Genomic DNA, 18,764 nt, shown 5'->3' on the forward strand with positions numbered 1-18,764 from the left:
GAAATTAACAATATTTGTCGGCATGTTCAGTAAAGAAATTTCTTGTTCTTGTTCCAGGACCATTTCTTGTATTCCTTCCCTGGTTCCTGCAAGTTTCAGGCCCTTGTTTAAAAGGCCTATTTGCAGACATTTTGATAGTCTGCATCTAAATACAATCTCCAGTAGGTTGTCCCTTAATCGTAGCAAGCAATAGCCTTTTCAATGCCACCGAAGAATGATACCCTGGCTATTTCAGCTTGGCAGGCTCTGGCAATTAAATCACTGGATTGTAATCCAAAGCTCGGTATCTTTGTGAACCCAGTTAATTAGGACTTAACAAAGAGCAATCCTCGGGGTGGGTGTAGGTTGAAGTAATTTCTCCTATTGGCTTTTCCCTTCCCATCCTACTCTGGGAAAATAAGAGTGTTGTGGAGCTGTTCATGACTGACTATCACCCGAAAACTGAGAAGTAGCAATTCAAAGGCAATCAGCAGGAAGGGAAGGCTGTGTGAAGCTTTTTGTGATAATATAACAGCTGAAAGAGGGACAGGAAGTCTCTGATTGCAATAAACATTGCTCTTGGCTTCATTTAAAACACACACACACAACTGCACTGTGACAAAAACCAGCAGTCCTCAAGTCTCCCCCCCCCTCCCAAAAAAAAGAGCCAATAAGCACGTTGCATTCCACTTGGCAGCAGGGAAACTTTTAATGTATGTGTGCTTCATCAGGAATCCGCCTCCTGGTCGAGCAGGCGACCGGATTCTAACGTGATTCTGGTCTCCTGCATCGAGCACACACACACACACCCCGCTCTGGTGACAGCAGCACATGCCTCTTGCTTCTCCTTCCGCCCCTCACTCACAAGGCAGCAAATGTGACTGCGGGTGTCTCTTCACACCCACACGCTGAGAATTAACATGAGAAAAATGCATGTGATGGGGAGGCATCCACACTCCCTGAGAAGGGGGAGGTCAGGCGAAACCTATTCTTGCAGGGTGCGAACGCGCCGTTTTGTTTGCAGAGTTGTATTTTCACCGCTTTTTTTTTTAGAGAAGGGGGAGTAAGATCTTTGTTCTAGGCAAGACACATTTGCAGTCGTGCAGTGTTCTGGAATCCGGCACTTTCCAGGAAAGAGCCATCCCCAAAAGCAAACAAGACGGATGCTATCCATCCCAATTTGGCAAGGCTTGCTTACTGGTTTTGTGGGTCTTCTTTCAAGTCAGGACTCTGACATGCACCCCCATTCAAATCCTAGTCTCTAGCCGCATCTAAAAATGATTGATTTATTAGGAGTTGACATGTCGGCAGTTCCCGGTTGCAGCCAACTCTGACACATTATTCATTTCACCCTTGACCCCGGTCTTCCCCCCACCCCCTGGGTGTATATTCTCCAATGAGACACATCCATAGCCAGGAGTCCTCCATCATGCTCTCCAGTAATTTGCGTGCCAGAAGCTTCGGTGACCAAAGCGATTATCTCAAACATTTAAGGAATGCACTGCTTTCTCCCCTCCCTTTCTGCTGACAACTAAAAAGACCAAAGAAGCATTTTTGTAGTTGACTCTGTGATCAATAAATGTGAGAATGATTTCCAGAAAAGCCAACATCGATAAGATTCCTTGTTTGAGTAATATGCTTATATTATCATATATATTCCTCTCTCTCTGGGCACACTGAGAATATATCTGCTGAACAAAACTCTTGTCTTGGTGACAGGAAGGGCATCCAGCCATTAAAAAGCTCTGCTAGCTCCATTCAGTTGCCCAGACTCCACCCCGCAAGGGATTATGGGGTCATTAAATGATGATGATATATAATGTGCTATCTGATCAGGGGTGGGATTCAATTTTTTTAGCAACCAGTTCTGTGGACGTGGCCAACTCAACATCACTCATATTGAAGCATGCATCTCCTCGCCTGGCCTCTCGTGACTGGGGCTGCTGCAACAGTCGTAAGTGTGAAAAATGGTCATAAGTCACTTTTTTTAGTGCCATTGTAACTTTGAATGGTCACTCCACACAAGCAAAGTACCAGCAAAGGAGGGGAAAAAAACTCCAGAGACGTTCCTGAGACAGGAAGTCTAGTCCTGCCAAGAATGTAATAAGGGTTAACAGAGAGGCAGTTTCTGTGAGCAACACCAGAATGTTTCCTTCCTGCCTTCCTTACAGGATTAGGCCAGTAATTTCTTCTAACAACCAGTTCTCTAAACTGCTTAGAATGCTAACAACCAGTTCTAGCGAATAGGTGCGAACCTATAGAATCCCACCCTTGTATATAATATGCTTTGAAGAATTCAGATACAATATTCTGAATCGTATTGTGATACCAAAAGTCAATAATCCATAAATATCTTCTACCCATCACAATAGACCATTCTGTTTTGTTTTGTTTTAATTTTCGCATAATATGTAGTATGAATTCAGTTGCTGTGTTATATAAAGCATGATTAATAGTCTGTGGCATGGCAATCCAGTGACTTATATTTCCTGGATAAATAGATGCAGTTACCATGCATAACCATGATAGTGCAAATTGTAGACCCCTGTGATATACAGGTGAGGTAGAACGAAGCTGATGGTGCTCCAGCAATGTGAGAAGGCTATTTGGCTAGTTTTACTTTGTATGTCATGTTAACAATAAGATGTTTGCAAGGGCTTCCGGTTTGAGCTTCTTTGGCGACAGACAGAAATCTGCGATTGTGCGTGGTTTCGGTCTGGGCTTGCTGCTGGAGTGCCCCGAGCCAGCTGGTTTCTGGGCTAAGCCACCCTGTAGAGGTGGTGAAGAGGAGGGAGACTTCCAACAGGGTTGAGGAGAACCGCATCTCTCCTCCTCAGCTGGCCATTACTCCCTTTCCTGAAGGTGGTTGCAGCGGTGGTCAGAAATGGCCACCTCAAAGAAGAACTCAACTGGAAAAGAATTGTAAAAGCAACAACTAAGGTACCCTGGAATTTAAAAAATAAATAAATAATAACATTGTTCCCAAAGAAGATTCTGAAGCAACAAAGGAAAGCGAAAAGGGAAAGGTTTGGGTTTTTCTTCTTCTCTCCCTTTCCCTATACTGACAGCTAAGAGATTTAAATAAGAAATCGGAAAAAAAGTCCACTTTGACATCAACAGGCAATTAAGCTGAAAAGTAAACAAAATGTCAAAGGGATAATAAAGATTTCTGGACACTAAAATTTTTTTATAAACAGGAAAGGAGAGAAAAAGAATAAAAGGGCACGATCTGGAAAAAAGGGAGGAGACTGCCTGGAATTAAAAGGAATCTACAGTAAAACTTCAACAAGACTTCTAAAAGATACATCTCAACTGAAACTTGGCAACTAAATAGTAGAACCCCAGGAAGAGAAGGTGAAAAAAAAGCAAAAAGAAACAGCTTGTGTGTATTTGGATTACTTGGTGATCTTTGGATTCTTGGTTATTGCATTTGAATGACTAAAATTAATCGGGTGGTTGTTTAAAAATTTATACAATGGCACTACTTCTGGATGAATTGAAAATGGAACTTAAAAAGTACAAAAAAGATGCACAAGAAGGGAGGGGTTCTTTTGGCTTCGTTTTTCAATTCTTAGAAATGGAGATTTGGAACTATGAGAAACAGCAAGAAACGTCTGCAAAACAAGAAGACTGGGACAAAGAAGAAGCCATCTTTAATGAACAAGTAATTCTATGTGGGGAAGAAAAAGGAAAGGGGGGAAAGAGAATGGAGAATTTAAGATTTAAAAAAGCAACCAAAGAAAAGAAAAATAGTTCGAAAAATAAGTATAATATTGGAAAGCAACAGAAGAGGGGAATACAGAAGAGAGAAATAGAGGTAGAAAGACAAGGGGATGAAAAGGGGAGAGAGAAGAAGAGAGGGAGGAAGGAAAGGAAAAGAAGTTACAAAGGACAGAAACAAGATATGGAGAAACAGGGCCTATTTAGAGATAATGGGTGAAAATTTAACTGAAAAAGGGATTCTGTAAAGGTACATAAGATTGTATTATTATATTAGTAATAGAAATAATTTTAGAAAATTGGAAACAACGTATGATTAAAATGAGGGATAAAATAGTTACTGTAATCTAGTGAAATGTTTGTTAATAAAATAAATGAAATAAATGAGAGAATTGAATTAGGAAGGGACAGGAACATTTTAATTAGTTAATGTTTTATAAAATATAAGTGAAGAGGGGGGAAATTAATTATGGAAAGCTTATAACTGTTCCTATAGAAGTATGATATTTAATTGAAAAGTAATGTTAAAGAAGTTAAGATTTTAATGAATATTAACATTAATGATAGAATTGAATTGGAATGGAATGTGTTGTTTTAATTGCATATATTTATAATCTTTTTTTAAAAAAGAATGTAGTGTGTATTTTAAGAATGTACCAAGCAGAATCCGAATGGAAGTTGTGTATTATATTGAATGTTATAATTTTAAAGTATATATTAAAGCTTAAATAAGAGTTAAATTGATAAAATTAAAAGATATAAAGGTGTCATACTCCAATCAGCAACTACAGGAGAAGCTTTGTTTAATGAGAAAAGATAATATGAAATTGAAACAGGACAGACAAAAAGTATAAATATAATGATTTGAATTGAGATGAGATAATTAAAATAAAATTGAGAAAATTAAAAGAGGGGAGAAGCTATGTAGAACGTGTAAAACAGTAATAAGATATGGAATAGAACATAAAAATGAGCATGAAACTGAATTTGTGTCTATACGAAGAAATGTAACCCAGGATTACGCTACTTTCAAAAAAGATGTTTTATTTGTATTTTTTTTGTGAAGACTCAAATAAAATTTGCAAAAAAACAAGAGATGTTTGCAAGGAAGAGTAAGGCTAGGCTTTGGTCTCCTAATGGTTTCCTTTGTAGGCCATCCATCCAGGTTGAAGATATCCAGAGCTTGTTTCACAGTTCCGAACAATATTTAAGAGCTTCCAGGTGAGATAATTTCTGTGCAATTGCCCTATCATGTCAATGTGATACCCTTCCCATCCCTACCACAGGTATCCTCATTGACTTAGATGAGCCTCCTCCTATAAAGCTCTACTGGAAATTTCCTTATGATCAACTTTCTGTCCCCCCAAAAAATATTGTTCTTAGATGTTAAACCTTTGATGGGACATGGTTGGAATCTTAAATAAGGATTGTTTATTAATATTAAATGATAATGCTGAGAAAAACTGGGAAGATGATATAATTGGCCCTTACTCCTATTTTGAGTAAGTCAGTCTTCACTTACTATTTGTTCACCATGTTTCATCCATTTTTTTTTTTTTGCTGCACCACAGTCGGATAAAAAAATAGAGAATCCACTGAGGATCCATCTGTTATTCTTTTTTACAGGTGAGCATATTATATTTATAATTAAATGCCATGGTGTTGAGACCCCTTAGCTTTCCATCCACTGCTTTGAATACTTCTGGGAGATGTAGATAGATATTCAGTTTTTGGGATGTGGCATGTGCCCTTCAGGTTAGATATAATTAAAAACAAAGCAGAGAGCATGTTCCATCCAATGAAATGGTACCAATTTCCTTTCTGCTCTCTATGGTATGTTCTAATTAGGTGTAGGAGAAGGAATGGCAGAACCTGGGGATAGAGTTGAATGAGGAATCTCCCTAGAATCTCTACATAGTCATAAGAGAACCAAGTCCATCCGTCCTTGAATTCTATTGACTCTTCTCTAACTCTAACCAGGTGCTGGCTTTAGTTCAGAAGATTCCTGTGCATAGATTTTTAGCAATAAAGTCAGCTTAACTGAACCTTCCCATGTGGATCTGGTCTTCACTACCTGGCATTAGGAGTGTGAAAATCCAGTGCATTTTGAATCATCTGTCTATAAGTCAGGTGTCATGCCCCTGTTGGAGTCTGAATCCGAGGAGGAAGACAAACAGCTGACAGGGAGTAGGAGTTTGGCTCCCTTGGCTGTGGAGGAAACTGGGGAAGGGCAAAGTCCGGCTGGGCAGAGCAGGGGAGAAGTAGAACAAGAGAGAGGGAGTTCAAAGGAGGACCCAGGCCCACCCCCTCTTCATCCTAGGGCACACAGAGAGGAACGAAGATGAGAGCAAGGTGGGGTTGCATGGCTTACGGGGGAGGAAAGGGCCCTGATTCCCTTCATTAGCCACAGCTGGGAAGAGAGTTTAAAAGAAATGCATGCTGTGTGCGGCAGCTGCTGGGAGCAAACATGAGTTTATCTTGTATTGACTTTGCTTATCTGTGTTCCTGGCATCTTCCCAACTGTGTTGAGTTACTGCCATGCCTTCACGTCTGGAATTCTTGCATCTGCCCTGCCAGACTTTTTACCTCATTTTGCCTTGATTGGACTTATAATTACAGTTTTTGTTGACCATGTTTTGGACTTGATTCTCTGCAACCAAAGGCTGTTCCTGGGAGAGTTTTTCTCCAGCCAGAAGATAACCTGGACATTGGGGGCAAAGCTGGAGATCATAGAGGGACTCCTACTGATTATCTGACTGCGTTGCCTTTGTGCCATGCCCCGTGTCATCACATCAGGTCTGCGTTAATCTTTTCAAAATTGAAAATAAAAGTTGTATCAATTATCATTTCCTCTTCTGCCAGGTTTTCCCTCCTCCCGTTGACATAGAAAGCTACTGTTTCTTTCGTTTATTTAAAGGAAAGGCTTTTTTTTTTAAAAAAAAAAAATACCCTTCATTTCACATGTGCAGCACCCTGTGACTTAGAAAAACAGTGTGTTATTATTAAGTATCTCCTCCCACACCACAAGCCCACTCACTGGTGCCTCTAGGTAGGTGAGTTTTCCTTTGATGTTTCTCCTTTCCCTTTTCTCACTCACATCGCTGGAAAGAGGAGAAAACGAGACGTTTTAGCAGAAGAAATGGCTGCCTTCAAACAAAACCTCTACAGGGGTTTTCTGGGATCATGTGAAGCTTCGCAGAGTAGGGTTAAATCGCGTTCAGAGTTGGGCACGTTTGCAAAGAAGGGTGCTTTTTGTGTGGTTGGAGTGTGTACTTTCCCATGAGGAAACTGAGTGTACCTCTTGTGATAAGTATGGCCCCCGTGGGGTCGAAAGCACTAAGGAAGACAAACAAGTAGGAATGAATTTCATGCGAGCTGCTCCCTAATCCAGAATTTACTTCACCTTCCCTGTGTAAGGAGCAGACGAGGCAAGACGCTAGCGAGGAGAAAGAGAGAGAGGAGCCCTGTGATGAATCAAGATCAACCCCAAGATAGTACAACATCCAGAAGGGGGGAGAGGAAATGCTAAAATTGGTCTAAATTTGAGGATATTGTGTGTGTCCCCCAAGATTTTCTACTAAGGACTAAATTGGGTTTCAAACGGAGAAAAGCTTAAGAGGCCATTGTTTCCTTGAATAATCCCCCTGCGTGTTGCGAGGAGCGGTTGCAGCATCTCTTTTGCTGGGAAAGATCCCAAGTTCAGCAGCCTTTAATATTTTTAGATTTGAAGACAGAAGGTGACAGATGCTGGGGGGGGGGAGGGGGCAGGGGGGGGAGGGAAGAGACACCTTCCATCAGCTCCACGACCTTCCTAGAAGTTTTCAGCCGTCTTCCTGCCTCTTCCCCATCACGGAAAACAAGAAGGCACTCCGACTGTTATTATACACCCTTTCCGGCTTTGATCTCGCTCCAAACAGAGTCCTTTTTTAAAAATAAAAATAAAAATAAAAATAAAACCATGTCAATAAACCCAGCGATAAAGCTGCAGGCTTCCACTCCCCTCTCCATCTCCTTCTCTTCTCCCCAGGTGCCCTTTTGCCTTCCTTCCTTCCTAATGCCTGTGATGGCTCGCAGTTTCTGAGGATGTGATGTACTTATTGAATTGCCTGCTCAGGTCCTGGGCTTCCTGTGTGTTGTTGCTGATTCTTCTAATCTGCTTTCCCAGTAAATTTGATCAGCACAGGAAGTGCCATTCTAGATGGAACAGAAAGCCGATAAAAAGGAGCTCTGTTTCTTAAAGAAAGAAGGGGGGAAAACATGGGAGAAGCAGGAAAAGAAAAACCCACCAGTTCATCATTATTCTTTTCCTCCCCGAGGGCTTTTCATCTTATGAACTAATGCCTTTTCTTTATGCTGAACTCCGGCTGCTGCATTGCAGAAACCACAGGCTCTCCACCTTTCTTCTCATCGAGAAATATATATATATATGTGTCTAAATCTGAATTGCATCTCATGCCAAGGATGCCTTCCCCCCACCAGCTACCTCCGGTACAGTGAAAGCTGCCCCTTTGCCAAAAGTCACATTTTGGATGGTTACTAGTTTCGTGTATTTATGGTGCGTGAGTCATCAGGCTCCCTTCCGATTGGCTGCAGACTAAACACCCCTGGGACTGCCAGTCAGTTACAGCCATTCTCAGCTTCATTCACAGATTTATTTAGCTTGCACACAGTGAGAGCCATTCAGAAAACTTCATTCATAAAAAAAGAGGAAGAGGAAGACAAGAAGAGGCAACGTTCTTTCTGTAACATTTCAAAGGAATCGGTCATCCTAACCTGGAGATGGAAAAAGAGCGAAGAGATGGCTCCAAAGGATAACGGACAGACTTTTCCGTAATGCTAACATTGACTGATGGTTGCCGTGAAGTTCTGAAGTCTTGCTGTGCCAGAATATCAATCTATGCGGAGTATTTGAGGGTCACTATCCTACTGAGGGTCTTTAAGGACAACCAAGGTGTTTCTGCAGACAGAAACTGTGTTTGGTTCATAGAACATGTTAACCTGGACTTTTTCCTTCAAGCTGCCTTTGTCAGATTTTATTTTAATTTCAGAGAAGTGCTTTTTTCCCCACCTCAACTGATCAAGTCCTTGTTAATCAAGTCGGAACAAGGCGGCTTTTTTTAAAAAAAAGTATATCCTGCTGTTGTTTTTCAAGAAAGAGGTTTCTTGTTGTGTTTTTGTCCTAAATACTTAATTTTTTTTTTAAAGGTAGCCGAGTCTTCGACATTAATCCTACACAGAAGCGTGGCACAGAGTGTTGAAAAACTGAGAAGGATTTGGAGTTTGCTTGCTTGAAATGATTGTCGCTGTTCAGATGAAACAGATGTAGTAGTTTTTGGGATCTGGGCTTCGTACGTGTTTCACTTTGATTTAATTTCAAACAATCAAATGACTGGGCAAACGGAAGCAGGGTTCATGAAGAAGAAGAAACATTCCGGAGATGTTTTGAGAGCATCCAGAGTGACCAGAAATCCTGTCTTCTTATTTTTTCTGTTCAAAATTATTTTGATCTGTCTGGTTCCGTATTTTTTTTGGTCATTCATAAGAAGGCAGCTAAGTTAAGGGCGGGGGATCCAGCAGATTGAGTTACAAAACTTTGCAGGCTATGAGAGAACCCATTCTCTATTGCTTGAGTACACAACTACTGGATGTAGGATTCTTAAGAGAACCAGGAATGCTCCACAGGACTAAATATAGTCGTTTCAGAAATGAGTCCCTCACCTCACTGGAGGAAGACACGTCCAGTGATCTCCTTCGCCTAAAGGCCTCTTCAGCTTCTCCTTCCACTCCATCTACCACACTCACTGAAGATGTCCCAGCTGGTACCTCGGACAGCTCCATTTCTTTGTGCACCTTGGTACCTCGCATGGCGAACGTTAAGCTGACCAACACTTCCACCTTACCAACCCTGAAGAATTTCTGCTTACGAACGAAAGAGGTGCCAAGGTTTAAACTCACGGAATGCATCACTGTCCAGAGCAGCCCAACCGTGCCAGAAATCGGCTTAAGCAGCTCCTTGTCTTCTGCTTATTCCCAGGGAGACCCTGACAAGGTGTTCAGGTCCAATCCAAACACCCAAGAGAACTGTGTTTTGTTAGGTGTGGGGGACTCTGCTTTCCTGTCTAAACCAGGCAAACATCTTGGGCAAAAAGGTGAATCCAACTTGGAGACTGGGATATCCTACGCTGCCCGGGTAAGTAGCTCTCCTTGATCTGTTTTTCTTGTTCAGATTCAATCATCTGAACAAATACATTTAACAAGATTTCTCTAATAAGCTCCCTTGGAATTAATGTAATGTATTAGGTTGTAGTCCTTAGTGCAATCTTAACAGTATATCAACTATGCAATGCGTACCTATTCCTTGTCAATGGGAAGAGCTGGTTTTGCTTGATAACCATGGCAATTTGCTTAAAATGGCCATAAATGTATTGGGTGCAGCTCATCACTTAGCAACTGCATCACTTAGCGACCAAAGTTCCTGTCTCGGTTGTGGTCGTAAGTTGAGGACCAGCTGTATTTCTGTTTTACACTTCAGCTGCTAGCCTTCTAACTAAACAACTATTTAGTCCACCGTGTTTTATATATGCAGAAGGCTGATTCCAAAATGAGAATGGGGGGAGGGGAATCTTCAAACGACTCATGTTTCATTATTTCCCCCACATTTGGCTAAAAATGCTTTTAAATCCTCCCCTCTTTTAGGCTCTGTCAACAAATACAAGAGCACTTCCCTTTGTATCAGGCAAAAATTTGAGTATGCTTACAGAGTAATTACAGATGTAATTAAGATGTTCTTTTATTTGGTGTGACACATTACCTGAAGTATTTTATAAGAAAACTGGCACATGGTGTGTAAAAACAGCATGAAGAAAATACAGTATTTAGCTAAGTCTTTCACATGTTAAGGAAATTATTATATATTTTTTTAAAAACCCTCAAAGACACAGGAAGATTTGTGCAGCACACCGAATGCAAACTAGCGAATCTTGGGTTAACCTAACTATTATTTGAATGCAGCCCGTGTGCTTTCAGTTCATTGAGCAGAACATAATGCAAACCCGTTAAATTGGGTCAATTAGAACAATGCTTCAGTTAATCATGGGCAGTAAGCATTTTATAAAATGCACAGTGGTATCACTGGGCTAAGCAAATTCTGCTGCTCACAGGTAAAAATCCCAAGAAGATTCATTCCAAGATACAAAAGGCAACCAGAATGACTAGGATAATATAGAAAACAAGGCTAAATTTGTATAAACGAGGCGAGAGTAACTTTTTTGTTTCCAAAGGGACTCTACATTTCATTTTATTAAAATTATTTTCAGTATGAGAACCATAGGTTGGGGGAAAGAGAGCCATTTAGACAGTGATGTAACCGGACTAAATGAAACTGAATGTTTGGGCCTTTTCTTCATTTTTGGAAGTTTATGGAGAAGTTGTAGAAAATAGGTGTATGAAAGAAGCTTAACGTGCCTATTGTGCTGCTTCAAAAGAAAGAAAGGAAGAAGAAGGAAGGAAAGAAGGAAGGAAGGAAGGAAGGAAGGAAGGAAGGAAAGGAAAGAAAGAAAGAAAGAAAGAAAGAAAGAAAGAAAGAAGAAAGAAAAGAAAGAAAGAAAGAAAGAAAGAAAGAAAGAAAGAAAGAAAGAAAGAAAGAAAGAAAGAAAAAGAAAGAAAGAAAGAAAGAAAGAAAACATTGCATCTCCCAAGATTACAATGTTGTCCTTAAACATCAGCATTCTCCTTGAGGTTCAGTGTCGAAGCATAAAAATGGGGCTGGAGGTTACACGGAAGCTAAATTGGTGCTTGCAAGATGGCTGTTAAAAATGCATGTAAAAAGAATGGGCTTTTGACAGATAAAAGAGAGCAAAACCCCACTCCTTTGTGGCACTGATGATATTACCTAGTTGGGCAATGAAATGTGTACAAGAAAGAGGAAAAAAAACTCAGCTCAGAGAGCACAGTCCTTCTCATCGTCCTCTACTCCGGAAACCCCACTCCCTTGTGGCACTGAGGATGTTTCTTAGTTGGGTAATGAAATGTCTGCAAGAAAGCAGCCAAGCTTAGAGAGCACCAAGTACCCCACAGTTCGACCCTGAGCTGCAAATATTCTCTTCGACTGGGACTTTGATTGCATAGTTGTGGCTGCTTATCTTGCTATTATTTTTTTTTTAATCCCTGCTAGCAGGATAAAATTGGCTAGCTGGCATATGACCTTTCCTTGAGAGAAAGAAGCCTTGGGGTAATGTGAGTTTATCCCTGTACCTGAAACAGTTAAACGCCTCTTGTAAAAAGCTAACAGTTGTCCCAGCACCCTACAAGGGATAGAGCCCCGAGAGCATCTTATATGGAGGAATGTCACAGTTAAGCAGATAAATAATGGCTTTGTGTTAAAGATGAGGGCATTGCCACCTTGGTCTAGCCACCTTTAAAATAATACTGTTCAGCCAAGTTCAAGATGAGAAAAGGAGCAAGTTGTCTCATAGAAACCTGGCCCTTGTGTTATAGCTTAAGAGCAGGGACATGAACGATCGCATAATGCTTCCTTGATGGCGCCGTGGTTAGAATGCAGTATTGCAGGCTAACTCTGCCGACTGACGGCAGTTCGATCCTGATTGGCTCAAGGTGGATTCAGCCTTCTGAGGTCAGTTTAATGAGGACCCAGATGGTTGGGGGCATATTATGCTGACTCTAAACCCCTTAGAGAGGGCTGTAAAGCACCACGAAGCAATACATGAGTCTAAGTGCTATTGCTATTCCTGATTCAGGGAAATGGTTTGTGATTCTGTTCCCTATATTTCCATAAATTGGTGTTTGCAATTCCTCCTGCTCTTATCTGTCTTCTCTCCCCACCTCCTGGGAGAAACTATCAACCAGTTAGGCACTCTACCGGGGGTGGTCTTATTTTGCTCATATCCAAATTAATTGGATTCAATTTTTTTTAAAAAAAAAATGGATTGGGCATCTCACGAAGAAGATAACCTCAGCTTAGATTTATGAGGTGTTATTGCTGGCCCAAAATAGCCTGGGTTAGGTAAGAGGTGAGACAGCTTCAAGGCTACATCTGCACAAAATGCAAGCCAAAGCCGAACCCATTGTGCTTTATGTGTTGTGAAGTCAACAACTGAACAGTTATTCAGTAAAACCAGTTTTAAGCAAACTTCTTGCAATCTGCAATGCCATCTCAAGCATGCATTGTACAAGATTCCAGGTTATATTCTAATGTGTAGAAAGAAGGTGGATTCATGCGGAAATGCAGGAATTCATTATTAGGCCCATCCATCCAGCCTCTGTTTAAACATGCAATATCCCTTTTTTGTACCAAAAAGACTACAGGCCAATAATTTTTACCTTTAATTTCACTTTACTCTAATTTGATTGTCATTCAGGGTTATTGGGAACTGGGCAACATACAAGATTAATACAGGAAAGGATTACAAGCTAAAAATTGCAAATCCAATCTGTATTTCATCTGACTTTTCTCTGCAATAAGTATAATAATATAACTCACATTGAATTTCTTATGGTTCTGATCTCTAAACGTAAAAGATATATATTTTTTTAGCCTAGGGACAGAATGTTAATTAAATGTCATTTTGTTTAATTAAAAGCAAATAGCACATATGATGAGTTTTTGTTATGGACAGTAATACTTTCTTCTTTCTATCATATTACAAAAAGAATTGTGATTTAAAAACCTCCCATATACAGTATACAAACAGTGAGAAATTGCTACTGGAATTCCCCATTTAAAAGGAAAACACAAAGCACCAGGTGAGTTAGCCAAATGTATTTATATACCAACGCTCACTTTCACTTCCTGGTAGAAGAAAGAACTTGGTTACATTAGTGATTTTTGTCTCTTTTTCTTGAAAACCACATTTTCCATACCTTGCTGGCATATCTTGCCACTTCCTGCTTGCTTTCAGCTTTTTCTGTCCTGAACCCCAGGCTCATCCTGCAAGGCTTTTAAAATGGTGCGGATAGTGGTTGAATAAAACATTCAATTTTGTGCACTTTTTAAAAATAGAAAACTTTTTAGGAAAGGAGGAAAAGGGGGAGAGAAACTGTAGTCTAACCAGGAACTTTAGGGAGTGAATGCTTCATAGGGGCCTCATTCCCAAACTACTCACTGCTGCATTCTATGCAAACATGAATTTTTCTCTATTGTTGTTTTCATAAAAATAGCACTTAGACTTATATATCGCCCCATGGTGCTTTACAGTCCTCTCTAAGCAGCTTAGACAGTCAGCATATTGCTCCCAACAATCTGGATCCTCATTTTACTGACCTTGGAAGGATGGGAAGGCTGAGTCAACCTTGAGTCGGTCAGGATGGAACTGCTGGCAGTGGGCAGAGTTAGCCTGCAATACTGCATTCTAACTACTGCGCCACCAAGGCTCTTAGCAACTTTATCCTCTTAAATTGGTGGCTCCATAAATAGGACATTCTAAAATAGTGAGAAAACTCTTAGCATTGTTTGGATAAAAAGCATCAATTCCTCCCATCATTTTACAGATTAAGTGACTGACTGATAGGTTGTGGGCCTTCAAGTTGTTTTTAATTAACCACATAAATAGATTTTGCTCCATGATGGCCTCTCCCTGATCTGGTCTTTCGGGTTTTCCAACATTGCTACTGTAAATGGAGTCCATCTTCCTTGCATATTGTGTCTAAAGTAGGATAATTTGTGCCTGGTTATTTGTTCCTCAAGTGAGAATTCTGGGTTGATTTATTTGATGACTCCTTGGTTTGTTTTCTTAGTTGTCTATATTATTCTCAGGATCTTCTCCAACATCAGTGGCTGAAAGCATCGTTCTTCCTATCCTACTTTTTCTATCTTTCACTCTCGTAGAGCCTCACAGGCAGTGGTGGTATTCAGTAGGTTCTGACCAGTTCTGGAGAACCAGTAGCGGAAATTTTGAGTAGTTTGGGGAACTGGCAAATCCCACCTCTGACTGGCCCCACCCACATCTATTCTCTGCCTCCTGAGTCCCAGCTGATTGGCTGGGTCTTCTTTGGTTGCCCTGCACAGGAGAACAGAGCTGGAAAGCAGGTTAGAAGGGTGGGGAGGGAATGGGGATTTTGCAATATCCTTCCCCGGCCACGCCACTTTTTGAATCCCACCGCTGCTCACAGGGAATATTGTGACTTGCCTGATCTCTGTAAACCTAGGTGTGTCATGGATCACACATTACAGATTTGAATCTCTTTTCCGAGGCATCCATGGCTGCTCTACCTAGTGCAACTCTGAGGTGAATTTCTTGGCTACTTCTTCCATAAAATCCCACAGCATTGCCTTCCGCTGCCTTCACTCTTGCCCACCCAAAAGCCAACACCCATACAAAAGTCCTAATCCAAAGCGTCCAGTTGGGCACAACTGCTCTGAAGAATTATTCTGCGGGCGAATGAGTCAATAGGCAAAACTCCCTACACCTGTTTTCCACAACCTTCCTACAAACCTCTAAAAATAAAGGTCAGAATGTTCAGCCTCACAAATTTCCGGTGATATCATCACCTCGATGGGTCTCCTTTCCTCCAGTTTGTGGTTCTCAGACTGAAAATAAATGCTTAAAAAGGAAAAGTTGGGCCCTTGTGAAGAGAAAGGTTTGTCTCAGCTTTCTTTCTATAAGGCCTTCTTCAAAAGTAGCAGCTGGGGACTCCTAGTTTGAGGCATCTTGCTTTGTTGTTGTTTTTTTATCTCTATTGTTTCATTTAGTTCAGTTGGAAAGTAGGGTTGGGCAAGGAAAATGAGGATGAGCAAAAGGGTCCATGGAATTTTGAGTAAAATTTCACAAAATGCCCATCAAGCAGAAGACAAAATAACAAGGTTGCTTCCTGCCTCCTCACTAATTGTCTGCAGAGATTCTCAGTCATTCAGATCATAGTTGTCCCAAAGGTGCTTCTTCTGGAGGCAACTGGAATTGTTTTTTTTTTCCTTTGAAGATGTTTCACTTCTCATCCAAGAAGTTTCTTCAGCTCTTCAGCTTCCCCACTATCCTGTCAGAGCTGAAGAAGCTTCTTGGATGAGAAGCGAAACGTCTTCAAAGAAAAAACAAACAAGTCCAGGTGCCTCCAGGAAAAGCACCTTTGGAGCTCACCAACTGTCCTTCCCTCAAGATGCTTTCTATCTCCTCATTATAATATTTAAATATTTGCCTAGATGAGGCACCTGTGACCATTCAGATATGACAAACTGCCGGGATCCTTCACCATTGGCTGCTCTTCCTGAGGATGCTGGGAACTGTAGTTCAGCAATAGCAGGAAAGCTGTAGGTTCCCTGAAACATGAAGGAATCAAGCACCCAACAACCCCACGTGTTATGTGATCCTGAAAGTAGAATCTTATTTTGACAAGGTTATCACAACGTTCCTTAAAGTACCCATCTTCCTATCAAGCACCAAGGAAATCAGGAAATCCAGGCCTTTCAAATGAATATAAGGCTTATGGCAAGCTTAAGCTCTCTAGAAGAATCTGAACTACTAAGGGTCAAAGCAGATTAGTGGTAGATAAGAGTCAATGGAATTCAAGTGGGCTGGACTTAGATCTCTTGTTGGTCCCTATGTTACCTTGGCCTCTCTCCCTTTCCATGGCTTTATCTATGCTGTCTTGGCGTCTGCTGATAGAGTCAGTGGAATTCAAGGTAGGCTGGACTTAGAGCTCTGGTGGGCTCAAAGATACTCTAGACTTCTGACACACTTGACCCCTCCCTCAAGCTCACTTTGATCATCTCCTACATCACCCACACTCCACCTTGGCTCCCTCCTCTACCATGGGTTCTTTTATGCTGTCTTGGCGTCTGGTGACAGAGTCAGTGGAATTCAAGTTGGGCTGGACTTAGCTCTCTGGTGGGCTCAAAGATACTCTAGACTTCTGACACACTTGACCCCTCCCTCAAGCTCACTTTGATCATCTCCTACATCACCCACACTCCACCTTGGCTCCTCCTCTACCATGGGTTCTTTTATGCTGTCTTGGCGTCTGGTGACAGAGTCAGTGGAATTCAAGTTGGGCTGGACTTAGCTCTCTGGTGGGCTCAAAGATACTCTAGACTTCTGACACACTTGACCCCTCCCTCAAGCTCACTTTGATCATCTCCTACATCACCCACACTCCACCTTGGCTCCCTCCTCTACCATGGGTTCTTTTATGCTGTCTTGGCGTCTGCTGACAGAGCTCAGTGGAATTCAAGTTGGGCTGGACTTAGCCTCTGGTGGGCTCAAAGATACTCTAGACTTCTGACACACTTGACCCCTCCCTCAAGCTCACTTTGATCATCTCCTACATCACCCACACTCCACCTTGGCTCCCTCCTCTACCATGGGTTCTTTATGCTGTCTTGGCGTCTGGTGACAGAGTCAGTGGAATTCAAGTTGGGCTGGACTTAGCTCTCTGGTGGGCTCAAAGATACTCTAGACTTCTGACACACTTGACCCCTCCCTCAAGCTCACTTTGATCATCTCCTACATCACCCACACTCCACCTTGGCTCCCTCCTCTACCATGGGTTCTTTTATGCTGTCTTGGCGTCTGCTGACAGAGTCAGTGGAATTCAAGTTGGGCTGGACTTAGCTCTCTGGTGAGCTTGAAGGGACACACTTGAGTCCTCCCTCAGGCTCATTTCGGTCATCTCCTAGACTTCCACAGACATATTTGCTTGTGCTTCCCACCTCCTACCTCTGCCCATTTTATTTCGCTAAGAAAGAAACAGCATCTTCGAAGCACCTGCCCTGGCCTTGTAGAGAAGACTGCATAAATAAAAGCTTTCCCGCCCTATCGATGATCTCTCCTGGGCATCCAGTGAACTCCTGTGTCTCAGAGCTTCTTGGACTCATCTATGATGTGGGAAGCGAAAAGATGGCTTTTTAGCTTCTCCCTGTCGATTTGCTCGCTTGTGCTGGATGCAAACGTTTTAATTATAACCTTGGAGCTGGAGAGTTGGGGAAGGCAGGAGGACCGGACACTAGTGTTTTCCTCAGAGACCTTGGCAGCTGTGAGTCTTATCGGAGGGGAAGAAGGAAGGGAGGTTAGCGGCTCCCTCCACTTCCTTTGTAATTACTCTCCTCCGTGAGTCATGAGACTTGACCTCGATGCAAAGGACTGGCAGTTGTACTGAGATCCCAGCTCTCTGACTAAGCATCCAGCCTGCTGAACAGCTGTGGGAACTGCGAATAGTTCCCCGGAGGGATTTTATTGCCCACAGAAACATCCGTTGTCATTCGCAGTGAACATAGGGATGTGTTTCTCTTTCACAAAAATCTCGATTTAGGGAGCAGAGTAGAAGACCTGAGGACTATGAGTTTATCCCCTACTGGCCTCTCCCAATTATGAGTCCTATGAAGTTGTAATTAACATACAGATAGTCCTTGACTTACAACTGTTCATTTAGTGACCGTTTGAAGTTACAACGGCACTGAAAAGAGTAACATACAGGGGTGGGATTCTACTGGTTTGGCCCAGTTCAGGGGAACCGCTAGCTCCTAAGATCAGCTGAGAGCAAACCGGTTTACTCCGACAATCAGCTGTTGGGCCCACCTGCCTGCCCTGGATGTAGTCTGTGCTTTATTTCCAATGGTGGAACACCCTCAACTTCTGGAGGCAAGCTGTTCCATTGAGTCTTTTCATTGTCAAGACATTTCTCCTTAGTTGTAGGTTGGATCTCTTTTTAATGATCTTCCACACGTTACTTCTTGTCCTGCCCGGAGAATTATTGGAGAATAAATCGACTCTCAGCTTTTCTGTATCAGCCCCTCAAGTGCTGGAAAAGAGCTGTCATGTCACCCGCTCCTCCTTCTCTTTCTTAAACTACATGTGAATTAGTTAATTAGACTAGAAGGTCATTAGATGAGAAGTTCATTTTTTAGAGGGGGCGTAATGGCTCAGTGGTTAAAGACGCTGAGCTTGTCAGCTGGAGAGCTTGACAGCCCAGGTTTGAGACCCCAGCACCACTCAATGGGGTGAGCTCTGGTTCCTTGCTCCTGCCTACCTAGCAGTTTGAAAGCATGAAACGTGAGTAGGTTCACTGTGGTGGGAAGGTAATAACATTCTATGCACCTTTGGCATTTAGCCATGCTGATC

The 18,764-nt window shown here is 41.9% G+C and overlaps 1 protein-coding gene across 2 annotated transcripts in view; it reads left to right on the forward strand.

Moving 5' to 3' along the window:
• Positions 1-8,338: 8,338 nt before the first annotated feature.
• Positions 8,339-18,764, forward strand: part of SHC4 (SHC adaptor protein 4) — a 38,012-nt gene continuing 27,586 nt past the window's right edge. Inside the window, exon 1 of one of the 2 annotated variants that reach the window (XM_026709821.2) lies at positions 8,339-9,889. In XM_026709821.2, coding sequence (XP_026565606.1) covers positions 9,302-9,889 — 588 coding nt within the window. In that variant the 5' untranslated portion in view covers positions 8,339-9,301. The remainder of the gene's footprint in view (positions 9,890-18,764) is intronic. The other variant, XM_026709820.2, reaches the window with a different exon arrangement.

Source organism: Pseudonaja textilis, chromosome 13, assembly GCF_049901715.1.
Source record: "Pseudonaja textilis isolate UNSWEBS1 chromosome 13, rPseTex1.2, whole genome shotgun sequence".
Classification (NCBI taxonomy): domain Eukaryota; kingdom Metazoa; phylum Chordata; class Lepidosauria; order Squamata; family Elapidae; genus Pseudonaja; species Pseudonaja textilis.